At 49.6% G+C, this 18,291-nt stretch overlaps 2 protein-coding genes across 2 annotated transcripts; one reads left to right on the forward strand and one right to left on the reverse strand.

Annotated features, from left to right (window-relative positions):
• Positions 1-2,252: 2,252 nt before the first annotated feature.
• LOC309593066 (proto-oncogene Mas-like) lies at positions 2,253-3,209 on the forward strand (the record flags this gene model as incomplete). The annotated part of the gene is made up of 1 exon (XM_082317164.1): positions 2,253-3,209. One exon carries the CDS (start codon positions 2,253-2,255, stop codon positions 3,207-3,209), a length of 957 nt encoding a protein of 318 aa, XP_082173290.1.
• Positions 3,210-10,559: 7,350 nt separating this feature from the next.
• On the reverse strand, positions 10,560-11,543 carry LOC309593157 (proto-oncogene Mas-like; the record flags this gene model as incomplete). Its single annotated transcript, XM_082317312.1, has 1 exon — positions 10,560-11,543. One exon carries the CDS (start codon positions 11,541-11,543, stop codon positions 10,560-10,562), a length of 984 nt encoding a protein of 327 aa, XP_082173438.1.
• Positions 11,544-18,291: the final 6,748 nt, after the last annotated feature.

Here is an 18,291-nt window from a genome sequence, read left to right on the forward strand (position 1 = left end):
CAGCTGCCAAATTCCTTCTCTTGCACCTTTCATGGGAATGTGGCTTCGTGCCGCAGGAAGGACGGGGCAGCAGCTAGTAAGAGAAGGCTACGTCCTCTTTGAAAGAGGAGAAGTCAGGGTCAGCTAACCGGGGACAGAACGAGGGGCAAGCACCTCCACACAGCTATCTTTTGCACTATTTAGGTGTTGCACCAGCTCGTAGCCAAGTGGCGTCTTACAACCCGCAGAGCAACTTGGGATCAGGCACAAAGAAGAGCAGAGGAGGTACAACAGTGCAAACAGGCTTTGGCAGGCCTTGCTGGTGAGACCCGAGGTACGGCATGGAAACCCCACTTTAGGCCCTACAGGTTGTGTGCTTTAAAAGCTTAAGTGTCAGAAAGGTAGTCACCCGTTCCTACCCCGGCCAGGAAAAGGCAGTACGTCAAAGCAAGTGTCCATAGGCAAGAAGCCATAGATAAAGGACTTAATCCAATCCTAAGCTCTGTTTAATTTGAAGTAAGAGAGGTGACAAAAAGTCAGGTAATCACAACATCACAAAATTTGGATCGGGTCTGCTCAAAGGCAACTCCTGACTGCAGAGGCAGAAAAAGATCCTTGCTTCTTCACAGTGTGACACCTGAAGACTGAGGGACATGTGTCCCCTTGGAGCCAACACCTACCCATTTCAAAACTTGCACAGCCACATTGTTAAAAGTCCTTTCTTCCTCTCCGTTTTATTAGTGGCACACAGCAAGGTTATTTCCTGTCTGCAGTATTTCTCTTAATTGCTATGAATAAATAATTGCTCTGTTTACTATCCTTCTAAAGTCCCTTTCAGTTCAGCCTTTTAAAATACTTTATTTCTCCAGGGTCAGAGGTGAGTAATGAGTCATCAAAGCGCTGTAAGAGCCCTGTGCAGTTTAGAGAGGCTCCGCCTATCCGGAGGAGAAAGAAATAGGCACCTTTTTACACATTCCGGGGAAGAAAGGCTCAGAAGTGTTCTGGGGTGGAAAGTGAGGGCTGATCATGTCCAGGAAGGGTTACTGATGCCTAGCACTCAGGGGATGAAGGGCTGAAGGCCTCATTGTCTGATCTGTCTCCCTCACCCCAGGCACGCTGGACAAGCCATTTTTCTTCTTGGCGTCTTGGCAGGATTTGGGATAAGGCATTGCACAGGAAGTGATTTTTGAAGGAAACATTGGGAAAAGGGATACTGTCCCTCAGACTAATCCAATCTAAACCAAGTCTGATTTTCCAAGAAAGACAAAACAAATTAGAATACCGTTCCTCTGAGAACTTCCCACAATCTCTACTAACCACTCATTTGTACATCCCTAGCATAGCAGCATTTGGCCCCAGTACAAATGCACAAAGAGCCTTTCACAGATGGAAGCAATATCCCAGAGCATCGCTGGCAATGGAATCCCTGGCAGGTAATTTTCTCCGCACCTACTGTAGGAGCGACCAGAGAAGTGGAGCAGAAATGTGAAATTGCCTCACAACGTAAAAGAAACCCATTCTCATCTGCTGCTGACTTCATCCCATCCTCCTCCTCTGCACAGTGAGAACGCTCCTTCCTGACAGCACCTGCTTCGTGACATGACAGAAGACACAAACTGAATCTGCAGACTGAAACACCTTCCCTGTCTTTTCCACAGAAAGTGTATCCCAGAAGATCCAATGGGATAAATTACAAAGCAAGAGAAAGACACCAGAGCTGCTGCCAGATCCTAGCTTCTCTGAGCGCTCAATTCAGCTGCACAGGGGCAGAAGGTAAGCATTTGAGGACCGGGTTCAGGAATGCCTCACCATCCACACGTTTTGTGGTGTTCCTTGTCTCTGCTGTGCCACTTCTGGTCCTCCCTCACAGGCACACATGCACACAGAGTCACTACGTAGTCACACCCTTCCCATCTCCTACTGCTCTGTCTGTAATTCACTGCTCTGTCTGTAATGAGCAATGTTTTCTTCTGCTTCTTTTTCTTTACTGTGTTGAACGGTCTCATTCTTTCTTCTTCTGCAGGGATGCCGCACTTAGCCAATCTCCACCTCTCCAAATTCCTGCATGATTTTGCCCTCTCCTCAACATTTTGCGTCTTCCTAGCTGTTACCTACATAGATAGTAACCATGCATGCTCCTTGAAAGCTATCTGTCCCAAGCCACAAAGCTGTAAGAATAAAAGCAATGTGTCAGTCACTAAGTGCCCTCTGCCTCTTCCCTGATCCCAAGAGAGACAGAAAGGAGACACGTATTTGATTTGGGGGATTTCATCATGACTGAGGAGCTCAGAACACTCTTTTCCCAAAGCAACGCAAGCCAGGCTCATGGGACTAATCAGAGCGGGGCTGCGGGAAAGGCAGAGCCATCATATGCTGTGCTCAAGTTCATGGAGAGCTTCTGCCTCATCAGCGCTGCCTGTGGGATGGTGGGAAATGGCATGGTCCTATGGTACCTTGGCTTCCGCATCCGGAGAAACCACTTCACGGTCTACATCCTGAACCTGGCCGCTGCCGACTTTGGGTATCTCCTCTGCATCGCCATTGAGACCGTTCAGTACCTGATGCAGTTCAACGTGGGGGTGCAGTTTGGGATATTCCTCTTCCTGGACCTTTTCATGTATGGGACGGGCTTGTATCTCCTGACCACCATCAGCATTGAGAGGTGCCTCTCTGTCCTTTGCCCAATCTGGTGCCGAAGCCACCGCCCAAAGCACTTGTCCGCCATCATCTCCGGCCTGCTCTGGGGTCTCTCCCTGCTGCTGAACACCCTCGGGTACATTTTGTGTACTGTCCGCCCCTCTGCCAGGAGCTGCCGCCTCCTGCTCATCACCATCGGAGCCCTGGACTTCCTCTTCTGCACGCCCCTCATGCTGCTCTTCAGCCTGACCCTCTTCCTTCGGGTCAAGTGCAGCTCCCAACACCTCCCAACAGGCAGGCTCTTCACCGTCATCATGCTCACCGTCCTCTTCTTCCTCATTTTCGCTGTGCCTCTGAGCGTCCTGATCCTCTTTGACTTCTTGGGCTACAAATTCCTCTACTCCCCGGAGATCGGCTTTGTGCTGTCCTGTGTGAACAGCAGTCTCAACCCCGTCATTTACTTCCTTGTGGGGAGCTACAGGGATCGGAGAATCAAGTGCACCCTCAGGCTGGCATTCCAGAGGGCCTTTGAAGATTCAGCAGATGACAAAGATGAACGGGATACCCGGGACACGATAACGATGTCCTCTTAAATTTCTCCTTTTTTTTGCTCAATCACCTTTTGAAATGGAGAGAGAAGGAAAAAGAGAGGTAGAACATAGATTCCTTTGAACCATTGGGCCCTAGATCCCCAGAGTGGGGGCAAAAGTGAATATATGAGTCCAAGTTAGGGCTATACCAAGCCATGTTGCTAGCCCTGTATGTTAACCCCAAATTCAAATGCGCTTTTGTTTATTTAGACTCCCCCATGGTAAAGCATGAGCACTGTCTTTGTGGCTCGCTTGCTGTCGCTCTCTTTGGGTGCCAAGTTTAATAAACAGCATTTAAAAATGGCTCTGCCTGGTCTTTGTTTGCTTTATTCGCTCAGCTATCACTCTAGAGCCGACATTTCAGCTCCTTTTCCATCAACTTTCTCACTTCTTAAGCCATTGCATATCTCACATATTGTCAAAAATGCCTTCCCAAAACTAATTTCAAAACCAATTATTTTTGGCAATAAAGCATAAAAGCGATCTCCCTTCACCCCCCAACATTTATTCTTTAAAAAAAAGACAGAAATCAGTTGTTCAAAAAGAAACATGGAAGCAAGCATGCCCACAATCTGTTGGAGGCCCAGAGATCCATGTGGGAGCTGTGCTCGTGTGCTCCTCCCCAGGCGTCTGCCTGGATACTGTCCCTAGGGGCTCACCAGAAGGAGCCCACCAAAACCACCTCGGCCACACACTGAAAGCCTTCTCTTAAAAAAAGGGTGGGTAAAAAAGGGGAGGGACACAGCTTCTAGGGGAGGCGGTGCAGAGGAGCTTCAGAATCAGCTGAGGAAGACACACACTGCACAGTCCTGCACAGTAGAGGAGTCTCTGCAAGGCTTGGCAGCAAAAGCTGTTACCTGGCTGCAGGCACGGACTAGACTTTTCAGACCGTCTCTCCTGGCATCGGCTTCAAATCCCTGTGGGGGTCCCATGAAGCCCTGGACAGAAGAAATCTAGAACATCTTTTGGGGGATCAAAGGGGTGGTCACAAGGTGTTGGAGAACCAGACAGGATTAGTGCTGGTCCAGGACATTCTCTTTCCTGAATGTACCTTTATGGCAGAATTCACTTATCCTCATTTTTACTCCTTTCATGCACCTTCAAAACTCACTTGCATAGCAACAAAGGGGCCTTTTCGCCCTCCTTCATCCCCCAGCTCCGGCAAATGGGGATTCTCCCTGAGTGAGTACATCTCAAATACTGTGATACATCCCTGCAGTAAAGCCGACATCGCAGAAATTTGAGTGGGGTTAATTCAGCAAATTCAGCCAAGGTCACAGCTGGGCCAAGGTTGTTGCATGGGCTCTTGGACACTCTGCACAGCATCTGCCCTGTCAGACTTAATCCTCAATTATTCACCTTGTTTTTTCCCTAAGAGAACAGATGCCATCTGAGACTAGAATTAAAATGCTAATACTATTTAAGATGTCAAAATCACCCAAAACTTCAAAGTACAGATACTATTATTCTGCTCTTTCTATTCAGGTTAGTAAAGTGCCACTACATCTCCCCTGGCAATGAACTGGACAGGAATTTGGAAGGTTTAGAAAACAAGGCAGAAAATTTTATGGTATCCAAACAGAAAACGTACCTTTGTCAAGAAGATGAGCTAAGGGCAGAAGTGATGCAGTCGTGATAGGGAGAGGTGATTTTTTGTTCTATTGAACTAACTAAGCAAACTTCAGGTTAAATATATTCTGAGAATAGTTCCTCTGAGCTCAACCTGATGACACTGTTCAGTGAGGTGAGTCCTCCAAACAAACCCCTTGACCCTCTTGGGTTATTCCTTATAGGGTAGTAGATAAAAAAAAATGCTGCTGCTGTTTGCAAGGAGAAAACGTCTGTGTGCAACATGTGTTGACCAGCTAAAAATTTGATGGGTTTGATACGTGCCCTGAGGAGAACATCAGGCACGAAGGCAGCGATGAGAATGTAGATCTCCCCTAGCTAATATTGCTCTGTGTATGTTTTAGATGCTAACGAGGAGGGGAAGAGGGAGAAAAGTCAGGAGCAAAAATAAACAAATCAGGAAAACTGATATGAAGCTGGGCTTAAACGCATCTTCATTGTTAAAACAGATTGTTCCACACAACATTAGACAATAGGCTTTTGGGTTGGTGGGCTCAACACTGGACCAAAAAGGGGAATTATTGATGCCAAAATGCCAATCAGAGCTGATGGGTGACTGCTGTGGCACATACCTTTGTCGCACTGTGGATTTCACAGTTTTGAAACAAGACGAGAAGCCGCCGATTGCGCTAACCAGCAAGAGGACGCAGGTGCGCAGAGGTGCAAACAGCACCCAACAAGGCGGGAGGGGGAGGATGGAAACCTCATCCTTTCAAAGATGACCAAAAAAAAAGTGGAATGGGAGGATGGAAATCAGTCCAAACAGAAAAATGGCGACGGTACCTAACAACAGAGATGCAGCCCAACTGGGTTCTTGGCCATGAACGGGGAGGGAACGTACAGGGATCTGGCTGACCTTAGGTAAAGAGGGTGGAGGATGGAGAAGTGGAGAGAAGAACGGAGGAGTGAAAGAATTAACAACAACATATCAATTACAATGTGTGAAAATCAGCTCAAGAAACTGGCCGCCCTTCCTTCCAGACCGGTACCTCAGAAGTTTCTCGAATTCAGCCTCTCATCTCCTCCAGTCTCTCCTGTCAGAGTTTCCAGACAAACGCAGGCTGCGGCAGAAGTGGCTGTGGAGACGGCAAACCTCGTGCGTGTGTCCCACGGGAGAGGGACCAGAGCAGGGAAAACCCAAAGTCTTAAGTACAAAAAATAATATGTGTGTCCTGGGTGTCTGTGGCCAGCTGCTGGCAGTGCGGGCTGCAGGGTCCTCTGTGAGGGGAGTGAGGGGCTGCCCTGCGCTGGGCACAGCCGGTTCCAGCCGGTTCCAGCCGGTTCCAGCCGGTTCCAGGCAGTTCCAGCCGGTTCCGGGCAGTTCCAGCCGGTTCCAGGCAGTTCGATGGCGGCTGCGCTGCAGCCCACAGCTGAGCCCTTCAGGGGATCCTGTGGCACCGATGTGAAGACATTATTTGAGAACGGACAGAAAACACGCGAGAGGCAGAAAGGGAGGGAAAAAGAGCGAGAAATGGCGGGAAGAAGAGCGAGGGCAGAGAAGGGGAAGCAGCGCTCTGCAGCTGGGGAGCACCCTGCGCCGGAGGAGATGGGTGGTACCTGACAGGAATTGCCGCCTGAGCGGGATCCATGCGGGAGCAGGGGAAAGGCGGGAGAGGGAAGGAGCGGGAGAGAAACCGCTATGTACGGACTGTAACTCCCTCGAGCACCCCTGTGCTTCTTGGGGGGTAGAGGAGTCTGGAGGGAAGGAGTGAAGCTGAGCTGGGGCTGGGGGGGAGGTCGTATTTTAATTGTCTCTCACTACCCAAATCTATTTTAATTGGCAATACGTTAATTTTCCCCAAATCAAGTCTGTTTTGCCAGTGACGGTAATTGGTAAGGGATCTCCTGTGCAAAGGGGAACTAGGGACACATTTCTCCACCAGTTTTAAAGAGAACTGAGGACTTCTGTCATGTTCTGAGGGTCCGCCATGAAACATCAACCCCTGTACCTCAAACCCGCCTCTGTCAGAGGAAAGGACTCATTAGAAAGCTTTCCTTGCTGGTGTTTCTCTCCCTGTTTCTCCTCGTTCTCGCCCATCCTTTAAGAGGCAAAAGGAAATAGGAACTTTCCTATGCCCAGGTCTGTACTTTTCTGGTAATGTGTGTCCCTATCCAGGTCCCAGCTTGGAGCTGCCACATCCCAATGGGCGTGGGGAAAACAGAGATTGACCATGACCAAGGGGCCTTCTGGTGAAAGATACGGAAACAGAATGGAGGGAAACCAGATCTGTCTGGTTCAAAACAATAAGCTAAGGTGTTATTTGTAGTAAAAAACAAAAAAAAACACCTTCCTCTCAGTGCCTGGGCCTGAACCAGGTACTGTAGGGAATCTGACGTGGGGTTGAGGCAGATCGACTCCACAACCTCAGCTGATTTTCCCCACAATTTCCATGTGAATGTTTTCTGATTTACAACCAGTCACTTGGAAGTCTAATATTTCCCAGCTGCACCATGGGTGGAAGTTGTCCCCTTGGGATCTCTTGGGACCTTTCACAAAGAGGCTGTCTTTGCATCACCTCAAACCAAAAGAGGAATGAGCTCATGAAATCCAATTTGTTCTGAAAACAGACTGAGTTTTAGGGCACTCAGCAATGCTCATGACTTCTAATCTTCTCTGAGTAGAGGAAATGACTAATGCAAAGAAACTTCAGAAGATAAGCAGTATAGAAAACATCTTTTTTGCTGACAGATATTCCTTTTTTATATAGATTGTTTCTGTCCTGGTAATTATATGACTATTAGCACCTACTTAATTGTTTTGGTTTTATTGTTCTCTGTTTTTAATTGATGAATTTAATGGATATTTGGCAATATGATTTTCTCCATCTTAAAATACATCTTCTTATCTCAGTCCATCATACCTATTCCAGAGCTTCTTTAGGATATGTTTCCATTATAGCTGTGCTTTGCATTAGAGCAGCAATATATGCATCAAGGTTTTATGGGAAGTTCCTGACAAAAAGGAGGGATCTGAGAAAAAACAGGAATACTCATTGTACAATGTGTGGTAGAGGAAATAACACTTGAATTACTGTCAAAGACAGCACTAAGTATAAGGCAAATCATAATGAAAATAAAGGGGAAAATGAAGATGGAAAATGAAGATGGAAAATGAAGACAGAAAATGGGGGCTGGACCAGGTAAATAATTTTTTAATTAAGACACAGGAAGAACCTTCAAGTCAGCGTGGGCTGAAAAAGGAGGGAAAAGCCAAGTTTATTTTAGAACAGATAATTCCAGCTGTTTGTTAGTCTGGTATTTCACAGCTGCGCTTGCTCTTTGGCAGATGAATAACACTTTCTCCAGTGATTCCGGAGGGAACGGGACCAGCCCCTGTGTGACTGACCCAACTACGCATGAAGATTTAGCACTCTGGGGATATTCTTCTTCATCTGTCCTGCCCAAGCAAATCCTTTGTCATGCAAACACTTTATGCTATCCCTGTTCCCCAGTTCCACCTGTACCTCTAGCCATCCTGGCACCTCTGATCTGCAACCCATGGGAGGTGTTCATGTGCCATCTTTACCGTACCAGCATCCTGTGCTTAGCAAGCTCCAGGGCTCAGGCATTCCACCTATGCCATTTGCATCAGACATTTACACTTTGTATAAACACCTTGGCTGTTGTTCAGAGCTTCTTCAGGCCACTTCTGGCCTGTGAAAGAGCAAAGCTTTCATGAGAACTGCATTCATGTGAGAGTCAACTCCAGCAAGGTCCAGAGAGACTGCCTATACCTACAAATCCTCCCTTGGTTATGTCCCAAGACTATGATAAGAAACAGCAATACTTCTATTGTTACAGTGATTTTCTTTTTTATTGTTGAAAAAAACTTCAGTTTGAAATAAAATTAAGTATTTGGGGTGGGAGGGATTTGTCTTTAGCCTTCTAAAAGTAGGATTTAAGTCACTGGATTTTGGGTTCTTGCACTGCAGGAGTCACAGATGTGCCAGGTGACCCCACTATAAACACAGAGATCCCCTAAACACAAACAGGGGAGCTGAGAGCATAACGAGGTAAGGGGAGAAGACAGTAGGGAGGCTTCACGGTTTCTAGTGAAATCTCTGCTAAAACAATATTGTAATCAATGATCAAAAGTTCTCCAAACCTCGTTAACTAACATGAAATGGCTTCAGAGAAAGTGCTGCCCTGTAAAATGAAAACCGAAAAGAAAAGGCTATGACCCCCTGTTATTTCTTTGAATGTTCTGATCAGAACATTTTCCCTTCTTTCTCTGATTTAGACTGAGCATCCAAAAAGCAGATTTAGATTCCCCCAAAAGACCACAAAGACTCCTTCACTGACCAAAAGAGCAAGAGTTTATTACGATGGGTCCAGGGCATGGGGGCCCTCTTTCCCCCCGGGGTGCCTGTGGGGCTCAGCATCTTCAGCTCCTGCTGACCCCCACGTTCCCCAGCCTGAGCACTCCCCAATCCCACCAGCACATGGCGTTTGCACCAGTGGATGTCTCTGTATGAGCCTGGAGTAGCTGCAACAAAACCCATCTCTGCTGGGAGCAGCCTCCCATGGGCTTCCACGTTGCACGGGAGGCCTCCAGGCTTGGCCTCAAGTCAAAGCAAGGGAGAAGCTGTCATGCAGGGTCCAGACCTGGCCAACATCCAGCGTCGCTCTTCCTCCCCTGCTCTACCTGGCCTGTGCCCCTTGCGCAGTGTCGCCTCATACCAGGAATGAGGAGAGGCACCAGCTTCGAGGAGGATGCTTCTTTGGTGGCTGTCCCCACCGCGGTCCCAGGCAGAGGAGACGCATCACCACCCCATCCACTTGCCCCTCTGCTCTGCCCCACAGGAGCTGGGCACACGTCCCATGGACGGCAATCTTGTCAGCAGGAGTTGGGCACATCACCCTCTTCCTCTCCTCCCGCCGCCCTCCAGTGTCATCCCACCATGCGAGGGGCTTCTGGCTTTCTCTGTGTGTACCTGGCGCTGGACCAGGAGACCCTCCACACTGGGAAGTCACCAGCGTGTGGACATGCAACAGCCTAAGGGCTTCAGCCGCTGCCTCTGATGAAACTCCCCAGGTTTGTCGCCTTAGAGATTGCATCTGTGGGTTACATAGGGCTGCAAATGAGATTTTATCTGCAAGATTCTTGTCTCTCCAAACCTCATCCATCAGCACCATAGAGACAGCTCACTTTTCTCTGTATTTCTTTTGCTTTCCAATTCTCTCTCTTTCTTTTTTCTTTCTCCCTTTCTCCCTTTCTTTCTTTCTTTCTTTCTTCCTTTCTTCCTTTCTTTCTTTCTCTTTCTTTCTCTCTTTCTCCCTTTCCTTCTTTCTCTCTTTCTTTCTCTCTTTCTTTCTTTCTCTTTCTTCTTACTCTCCAAATTGTAATTTTACCCTATGTCATATTCTCTACCCCACTAATCCATGCATCACCCACCAAGACCCATTGGCTTGCCCATTTTTGCAATCCTTTTGGCAGACCCCTGCCTTGCTTGGACAACAGAGGTGGCCAAAGCTCCCCCAGGGTCTAACGTGTCAGACTTTCCCCAGGCAAGAGATCCCCCAAAACACCGCGAAACTCATCTGCTGAGCAAAAGGAGCCAGAGTTTATTCGCTGGGACCAGAGCAACGCGGGTCATTGCCATGGGGAATACAGCCAGGCACGGGGACTGAGCCCGCTTGGATCTGTGCTACGAGCCCCCATGCCTCCATCCCCCAGGTTGTCTGCAAGGCTCCACATCTCCAGGCCTCCTCGCCAGCCGTGCCTTATAGAGTGGTCTCCACCGCAGTGACCTCAGGCGCATGGCTTTCCTCGCTCGTCGCTTTCTCTTCGAACACTCGGCGGAAGGTGACTTTCACGGAGCCTTGGAACCGGCGCTGCCGGCAGCACCCCACCAGAAAGTAAATGACTGGATTGCTGCTGCAATTCAGCAATGCCAGCAGGAAGGATGCTTTGCCAGGAAGCAATTCAGATGAACTTGGAAGGTTGAAGAAAACCTCTACAGTGAAGGGAATACCAAGGCCAAAGAAGAAGATCATGTTGAGAAGGACAGCAACATAGAGTTTCCCCAGGTGTCGTCTCTGTGAGCCACATCGGAGTTTGATAAACAGGGACAGGTTGGAAACCAACATCATTGATGACAAAATCATGGAAATTGCAATGGCTAGACCTCCAAATACTGTCGTATACATTTTAGCAAAGTTAAAGCTAAGATACATTGAGGAAACAAAAAATCCAGCGCAAGCCCAGAGCACCCCACTCACGACACCTGATAAGTGCTTCGGGCGGTGGCAGCGATACCAGATTGGGAAGAGGACAGAGATACACCGCTCCACGCTGATTGCTGTCAGGAGACCCAGGCTGCTAAGATCAAAGAAGTGGCACAGAAATTCAACTACAGATACAAAATCTGTGTAGAAAGAAAGAAAATAATGCAAATAAGAACACATTGCTGTTAAGGTCAAAAATGCCAATGTGAGCAGAAAAAACAGGAGGAGCAGAGAGAAGTCAGCAACAGCTAGATTTAGGATGTAGACGGTGAAAGGGTTCTGCTTCATCTGGAAGCCCAGGAACCACATGACTATCCCATTCCCCACAAGTCCACAGAGAGAAATCCCTATACAGACACCTGCAAAGACCTTCAATCCGTAAGGCACTCCTGAGCATTCATATTCAATATTTTCCCTATAGTGCACATATCCAGAAGTCATGTAGTTCAGAGAGAGGTCTGTTGTGATGGTCTCCTCCATGGCGAATGACCCTGCTCTGGGTGTTCGCCTTCTCCCTCTCCCACCACCTCCTAGGAGAGATGAGGAAGGAGAAGGAAATGAGGGGCATCGGCGCTCCCAGCACTCGCCATCTTTCCCCACATCCCCACACCAGCCCCGGGCTGCGCCAGGAAGGACCCCGTCCCCTGCCGCGCCCAGCAGAGGCTCCCACCCCTCCAGCCCTGTCCCTGGCCAGGAGGCATCGCCCACCTGCCCGTCCCTGGCCTCCTACCTCCTGGTGCTCCTGGGAACAGTGCTGCCGCAGGAGCTCCAGCACACGAGGCTTCCAGGCTCACCAGGAGAAAGGGTCTGGCGATGGCTGCTGTGGCCACCCCGCTCTGCTTTGGCCTCGTCCCTCGTGCCTGAGGAGCAGACCTTTGCCTAGAGATCACGTCCTGTGGTCAGGAGACTCCCCTCACAATCTCACCACATCGGTGACGGCTTCCCCTCACATGTCCCACGAACGGTGATCTTGTCAGTAGGACTTGGCCACATCACCTCCTTCTTCTCCTCCCCCCAGTTTTTCACCAGGAGGCGCTGATCTGTTATGATCCCATTAAGAAAGGCACTCAGACTCCACAGAGTATCATTTAAAATGCCATTTACTAGATCTAAAACTATGAGGACGGAGAGGATAGCACAAACAATCTGATTTGTGCTGGGTGCTGGGAACCTCAGGTCTTGCAGCATGAAACAGGCAGATGATCAGGGCAGATCCTGTCCATGGAAAGGTTACCCCACTATGTCGTCGGAGCTTTTATAGGATTTTCTTAAAAAAGAAAACAACTCATTCTCCTGTCAAACAGAAGGATGTTCACATGAGAACCACTGCAGCAGTCTTAGATAAAGGCAAGGTGTAACCACCAGCACCCAGTGGGAGCTGCCTGCAGGCTCCTCCCTTATCGTCAACCAACCAGGTTTATCCCATGGCCAAGGGAGACGCACGGCACGGCACAGCGCAGCCCGGCACAGCACGGCACAGCACAGGGCTGGGACTACTCAGGCTGAGTGTTTTGTGGATTGCTCACTCCATGATGTATAATGGTCTTCTGGTCAGGATCTCTACACCCCCATCCTCCAGCTTCAGCTTGCCATGCCGGAGTCTCCCAGGTTTTGCTGTGCAAAACTGGTGGTGGAAGACTTCCTCTAGCTCTCTTCTGTTCCTTCACTCTCCTTACAGCATGCATCGCCAAGGGGATGGTGCGGAAGAGATCTGGCAGGGCACGAGAGGGGCAGAAAGATGAGAATGAGTGAGATGAGCCAGGGACCATCAACAACGGGGATGAACCAGCAGAAACCGCTCAGAAGTCCCTGACAGTCCCATGGCCTTAACGCTCCTTCTTCTTCCCATCATTCCTCGGGTGCAGAACCACTCCTGGTCATGCCCATCCCTTCCTCTGCCCCTCCAGGCCTCATCATACACCCACTCCTTGCACCTGGGATGCCAACAGAGGCCCCTCAACAGCAGCCAATGAGGCAGAGCACTGGCGTTGTCTCAACTTGCCGTGAGAAATCACCAGTATTCAGATACAGGACAGCACGAGAGCTTTGTCCTCTGCCTCTAATCACACCCGTGACATGCATGTGTCTCCTCTGAGATTACATTTTGTAGGGTACATAGTGCTTCAAATGTGCTTTTATCTAGAAGTGGTTCCTGTTGCACAATCTCGTCCTTTAGCATCACAGGGGCTGGCATTTTCATTGCTTATTTTCTCTCTCTCCTTCATGTGTTTTCCATCTTTTCAATACCTCTTCTTGGGAGTTACTGACTATGTTTGTCATCCCCAAGACTGATGTCCTCCAAGGATGTCCTTTGATTTCTTGTGGTGAATGCACAGTAATGAACAAGGTCCGCAGCGTCTCCAGGGGGTCCAGCCTGGAGCTGCAGGAGCTGGGGCCCAGAGATAGACTTGAAATAAGGCTAGAGCATAGGCCTAAGGTCCATCCATGGGAGGGGGATGGAGACAGGTCTTCAGACAGGTGCAACTCCTGCATAGCTCAGGCCAAGCCTGGTTGCTCAGGCCTGACCCTAACTGGAACCCCTGGTCCCATGGGCAGGGGATGAATGGGTGGGATCAGGGCAAATGAGTCCTGTTGTTGCCTTCAGGACCCTGGAAGAGAGAATCAGAGTGCCTCACATGGACAGTTTAGCGTGCTATGTCGTTCAGTCACGCTTCATGAGATTAAGTCCCTTTATTCCCCTTTCCCACAGTTTTGGGCCTATAAAAATCAGCTCATCGTTGTCCTACAATAACAGCGTGTGTTTTTCTTTCTTCACCTCCACTGTGAAAAACATTTCCCTTTATTGATTTCTTCTGTGGCTTCGTAGCATCAAATTTCTCACAAGTATTATGTTCCATGCTTTGACAGATTAAAGCAAAGCCTCTATCTGATGGCAATGTCTCCCAGAAGAAAGCTGGGAGAAGTCTTTGAGCACCAGGTTACATGTCATTAGAGGCACTGAGCAAAGCCCTCATGCTGTTGCATGTCTGCACATCAGTGATTTCCAACTGTTGAGGGTCCCTGGCTTGTCTCTCTCACTCTCACCTTTCTGCCATCCTCTATCCCTGGGAATGATCTACGTACCCTCCTGTGCTGACAGATGGAGCTTTCCCCATGCAGTCAAGCGGTGCTGCTGGAAAGTAACAGGAGAGCACATTACTCTGCAAAACTGGCCCCAAATCTTCCTGGTCTGGGACAATACGCCCTTCACACACCTCCTTTGTACATGAACTGTCCAGCCAGCATCATCCCTTATTGGTACGATGCTCCTCTCTCTTCCTTCACCTCCAAGCAGAAGGTCTTGCTTGCCCTTGGCTCTGAGGGGGTTCTCTCCTATGGTTTTGGGGCTACAGCTGAGTTACTTGCAGTACGTTCCAGGTTTTGCCACACATTATGGTAAAGCCTCTGTATGGGGGCAAAGTCTTGGACCACCAGGTACACACAACAAAAGCCAGAAGCCCTTCTCGTGGCGGGAAAAAGCTGGAGGACGGCAGGAGGAGAGGAAAGGGGTGATGTGGCCAAGTCCTACTGACAAGATCACCGTTCGTGGGACATGTGAGGGGAAGCCGTCACCGATGTGGTGAGATTGTGAGGGGAGTCTCCTGACCACAGGACGTGATCTCTAGGCAAAGGTCTGCTCCTCAGGCACGAGGGACGAGGCCAAAGCAGAGCGGGGTGGCCACAGCAGCCATCGCCAGACCCTTTCTCCTGGTGAGCCTGGAAGCCTCGTGTGCTGGAGCTCCTGCGGCAGCACTGTTCCCAGGAGCACCAGGAGGTAGGAGGCCGGGGACGGGCAGGTGGGCGATGCCTCCTGGCCAGGGACAGGGCTGGAGGGGTGGGAGCCTCTGCTGGGCGCGGCAGGGGACGGGGTCCTTCCTGGCGCAGCTCGGGGCTGGTGTGGGGATGTGGGGAAAGATGGCGAGTGCTGGGAGCGCCGATGCCCCTCATTTCCTTCTCCTTCCTCATCTCTCCTAGGAGGTGGTGGGAGAGGGAGAAGGCGAACACCCAGAGCAGGGTCATTCGCCATGGAGGAGACCATCACAACAGACCTCTCTCTGAACTACACGACTTCTGGATATGGAGACTCTCAGGCAGTTAAGCAATCTGAGTGCATAACACAAAGTTATAGTATGTTGATAATTTCAGGGGTCTGTATTGTTATTTGCCTGTGCGGACTTGTGGGGAATATGGTGGTCGTGTGGTTCCTGGGCTTCCACATGAAGAAGAGCCCCTTCACTGTCTACGTCCTAAACCTGGCCATCGCTGACTTCTCTCTGCTCCTCTTCCTTCTTGTTAAACTTATATTACACTTTGTTTCAACAGTCTATTGTATTTTCTCATCTCAATATCGTTTTACCAATTACATCCTGATGGATCTGTTTCTGTTTTGGTATTTTGCCAGCATGTATCTCCTGACAGCAATGAGCATGGAGAGGTGCCTGTCTGTTTTGTTCCCAATCTGGTACCGGTGCCACCGCCCAAAGCACTTGTCAGGCATCATGTGTGGGGTGCTCTGGGCTTTCGCCGGGCTTTTTGTTACTTTGGTTTTCATTAGTTGTTATTTCCCTTTGAATATAGACTGTGTAATGCTATTACGAGGCGTAAGCATTGTGAATTTTCTCATTTTCTCTTTATTCCCATTTCTTTCCAACCTTTCCCTATTCATCAAACTCCGATGTGGCTCACAGAGAAGACACCCAGGAAAGCTCTATGTTGCTGTCCTGCTCAGTTTGATCTTCTTGTTCATCTTTGGGTTTCCTTTCAGTGTGGTGATTTTTATTGATCCTATTTATTTGAACCTGTTTTACCTGCATATTTCTTACCTGCTGGCATCACTGAACAGCAGCATCAACCCATTCATTTACTTCCTGGTGGGGAGCTGCCAGCGGCGCCGGTTCCAGAACTCTGCAAAAATCGCCCTCCTCCGAGTGTTCGAAGAGAAAGCGACGAGCGAGGAGGGGAGCCGCGTGCCCGGGGACACTGCGGTGGAGACCACTCTATAAGGCACGGCTGGAGAGGAGGCCTGGAGATGTGGAGCCTTGCAGACAACCTGGGGGATGGAGGCATGGGGGCTCGTAGCACAGATCCAAGCAGGCTCAGTCCCCGTGCCTGGCTGTATTCCCCATGGCAATGACCCGCGTTGCTCTGGTCCCAGCGAATAAACTCTGGCTCCTTTTGCTCAGCAGATGAGTTTCGCGGTGTTTTGGGGGATCTCTTGCCTGGGGAAAGTCTGACACGTTAGGTCCTGGGGGAGCTTTGGCCATCTCTGTTGTCCAAGCAAGGCAGGGGTCTGCCAAAAGGATTGCAAAAATGGGCAAGCCAAGGGGGTCATGCAGGCATCTCGCTGGCACGGCTGCACCCATGCTGAAGTGAAAGGCTGAGCAAGGAGTAGAGGCAATTGCTGCCGTGGGAGGGAACTGTGTGGCTCATCCGCGGGGTAGTGCAACCCCCTCCTCACCCTGGTTCCTCCGGCACAGAGGCATTGCCATGAAAGGGCTGTCAGGCACTGGCACAGGCTGCCCAGGGAAGGGGTTGAGTCCCCATCCCCGGAGGTATTTAAAAGACGTGTAGATGGGGTGCTTGTGGACATGGTTTAGTGGTGGACTTGGCAGCGCTGGGTTAACGGTTGGACTCGATGATCTTAAAGGCCTTTTCCAACCTAAACAATTCTATGAGGACCCGCTCGGAGGGCTCGGAGGGCTGCGGGGTCACATCCAGTGCAGGGCCAAGGGTGATTTCACAAATATCTGTGGGTTTGATGCCTCTAGATGGCAGGAGAGGGGTATGGATCGCACGGAGCATCCTTGCTCTTCTGTCTAAAGAGCTGCTCAGCAGAGCTGGCCCTGCGCTCCCAGCTGATGGAAAGAGAAACAAACCAACATCAGGTCGGGCTGCAGAGCTGGGGAAGAAACAAGAGCATTCTCTTGAGCTATACGTGGGAATTTGTCATACTGTTTAATTCCAGGGTTAAACCGTTCTGAGAAAAGTACGGGTTCGACAGTGCCGGGGGATTATGAGTGGCGTGTTCCTGGCACTCGTGTTCATGCCAAGACGGTCACGCAAGGTGCTGCTTTCCGGCTGTGCTCCAGGGGAACATGGCTTTTTGCAACAGATGACGGCTGGCTGACGAGACATCGTACGCTGGAGGTTGTCACCTCCCTGCTGGGGTCTCTCAGGGACCGGACAGCACAGTAAGCATCCCTGCAAGGGGGCTGGGAATCTGCTCCAGCCCTGCTCCTGTCAGTCCCTACAGGAAAACTAAGAGAGGATTTTAAGACATGTTTTACTTTTCAATATCTCCACAAAAGTTTTGTCCACATGGGACAAAAGCATCCCAAAGGAAGCTTCAGCCTCTTTCGCCTTACTTCAGCCAAGGCTATGATACCTTGTCCTCCAAACTTGGAAGGGGAGATGGGGGGAGCTATGTCTCCAGAAAAGGCACCGATTTTGGAGAGGCAATATTTCAAGGTGAAGCGTGAGATAACACAATGCAACTCAGGGTGTCTGATGCCAAAGATCACTTTTCTGATGCCAGAGAGAAGCACAGCGGGCAAATATCAGCTGCAGAGGCTGAGACGGGAACCTGCTCTGGCACAGCTCACCAAACACTCCCCAAACACGGCTCCTGGCCATGCCGTGAAGCAAGGCAGGGGATTACCAGACCAGATGGTCTTGGCAAGTCAGAGACACTAATTCCTGTATTTTCTTTGCTCGCGGCAAAGATTTCATAGTAACTCCACTGAACACACCTCTGTGTCCATGACCAAAAAGAGCCTGAAATATGAAAATTAACATAACCAGATGTATGGGCCACTTACTTTTATAGAAATTAGGAGGATCACACTGCTTATCTGCCTCTATCTGTGGGGAGTGGGGCCATCCTTTGGTTCCCCAGCCTCAGCGTCAAGAGGAATCCTTTCACTGTCTCCATCCTGAACCTGGCCGTCCTCAGCAGGAGATGAGCAGCTCCTCTGCACAGCTCTTTCAACGACTAACCACAGACTCCAAAGTCCTCATTGTACTGATCTTTTTCTCGTTACCTACCTGAGGCATCATTTTGTTACTACTCCTAAATTAAATTTGGATTTCTTTTTTTGTTTCCAACATGGTAACTCTGACCACAAAGTTTGGTGAATACTCAGCAACTGGGCTTCACTGCATAGCTTGTCACTGGTGAACAGAGCAAGGCTGACTCGACTCTGTCCAAAAATGGCTCATTTTCTCTCTT

The sequence above is a fragment of the Platalea leucorodia genome (genome assembly GCF_965183815.1).
Source record: "Platalea leucorodia genome assembly, chromosome: 7".
NCBI classification, from domain to species: domain Eukaryota; kingdom Metazoa; phylum Chordata; class Aves; order Pelecaniformes; family Threskiornithidae; genus Platalea; species Platalea leucorodia.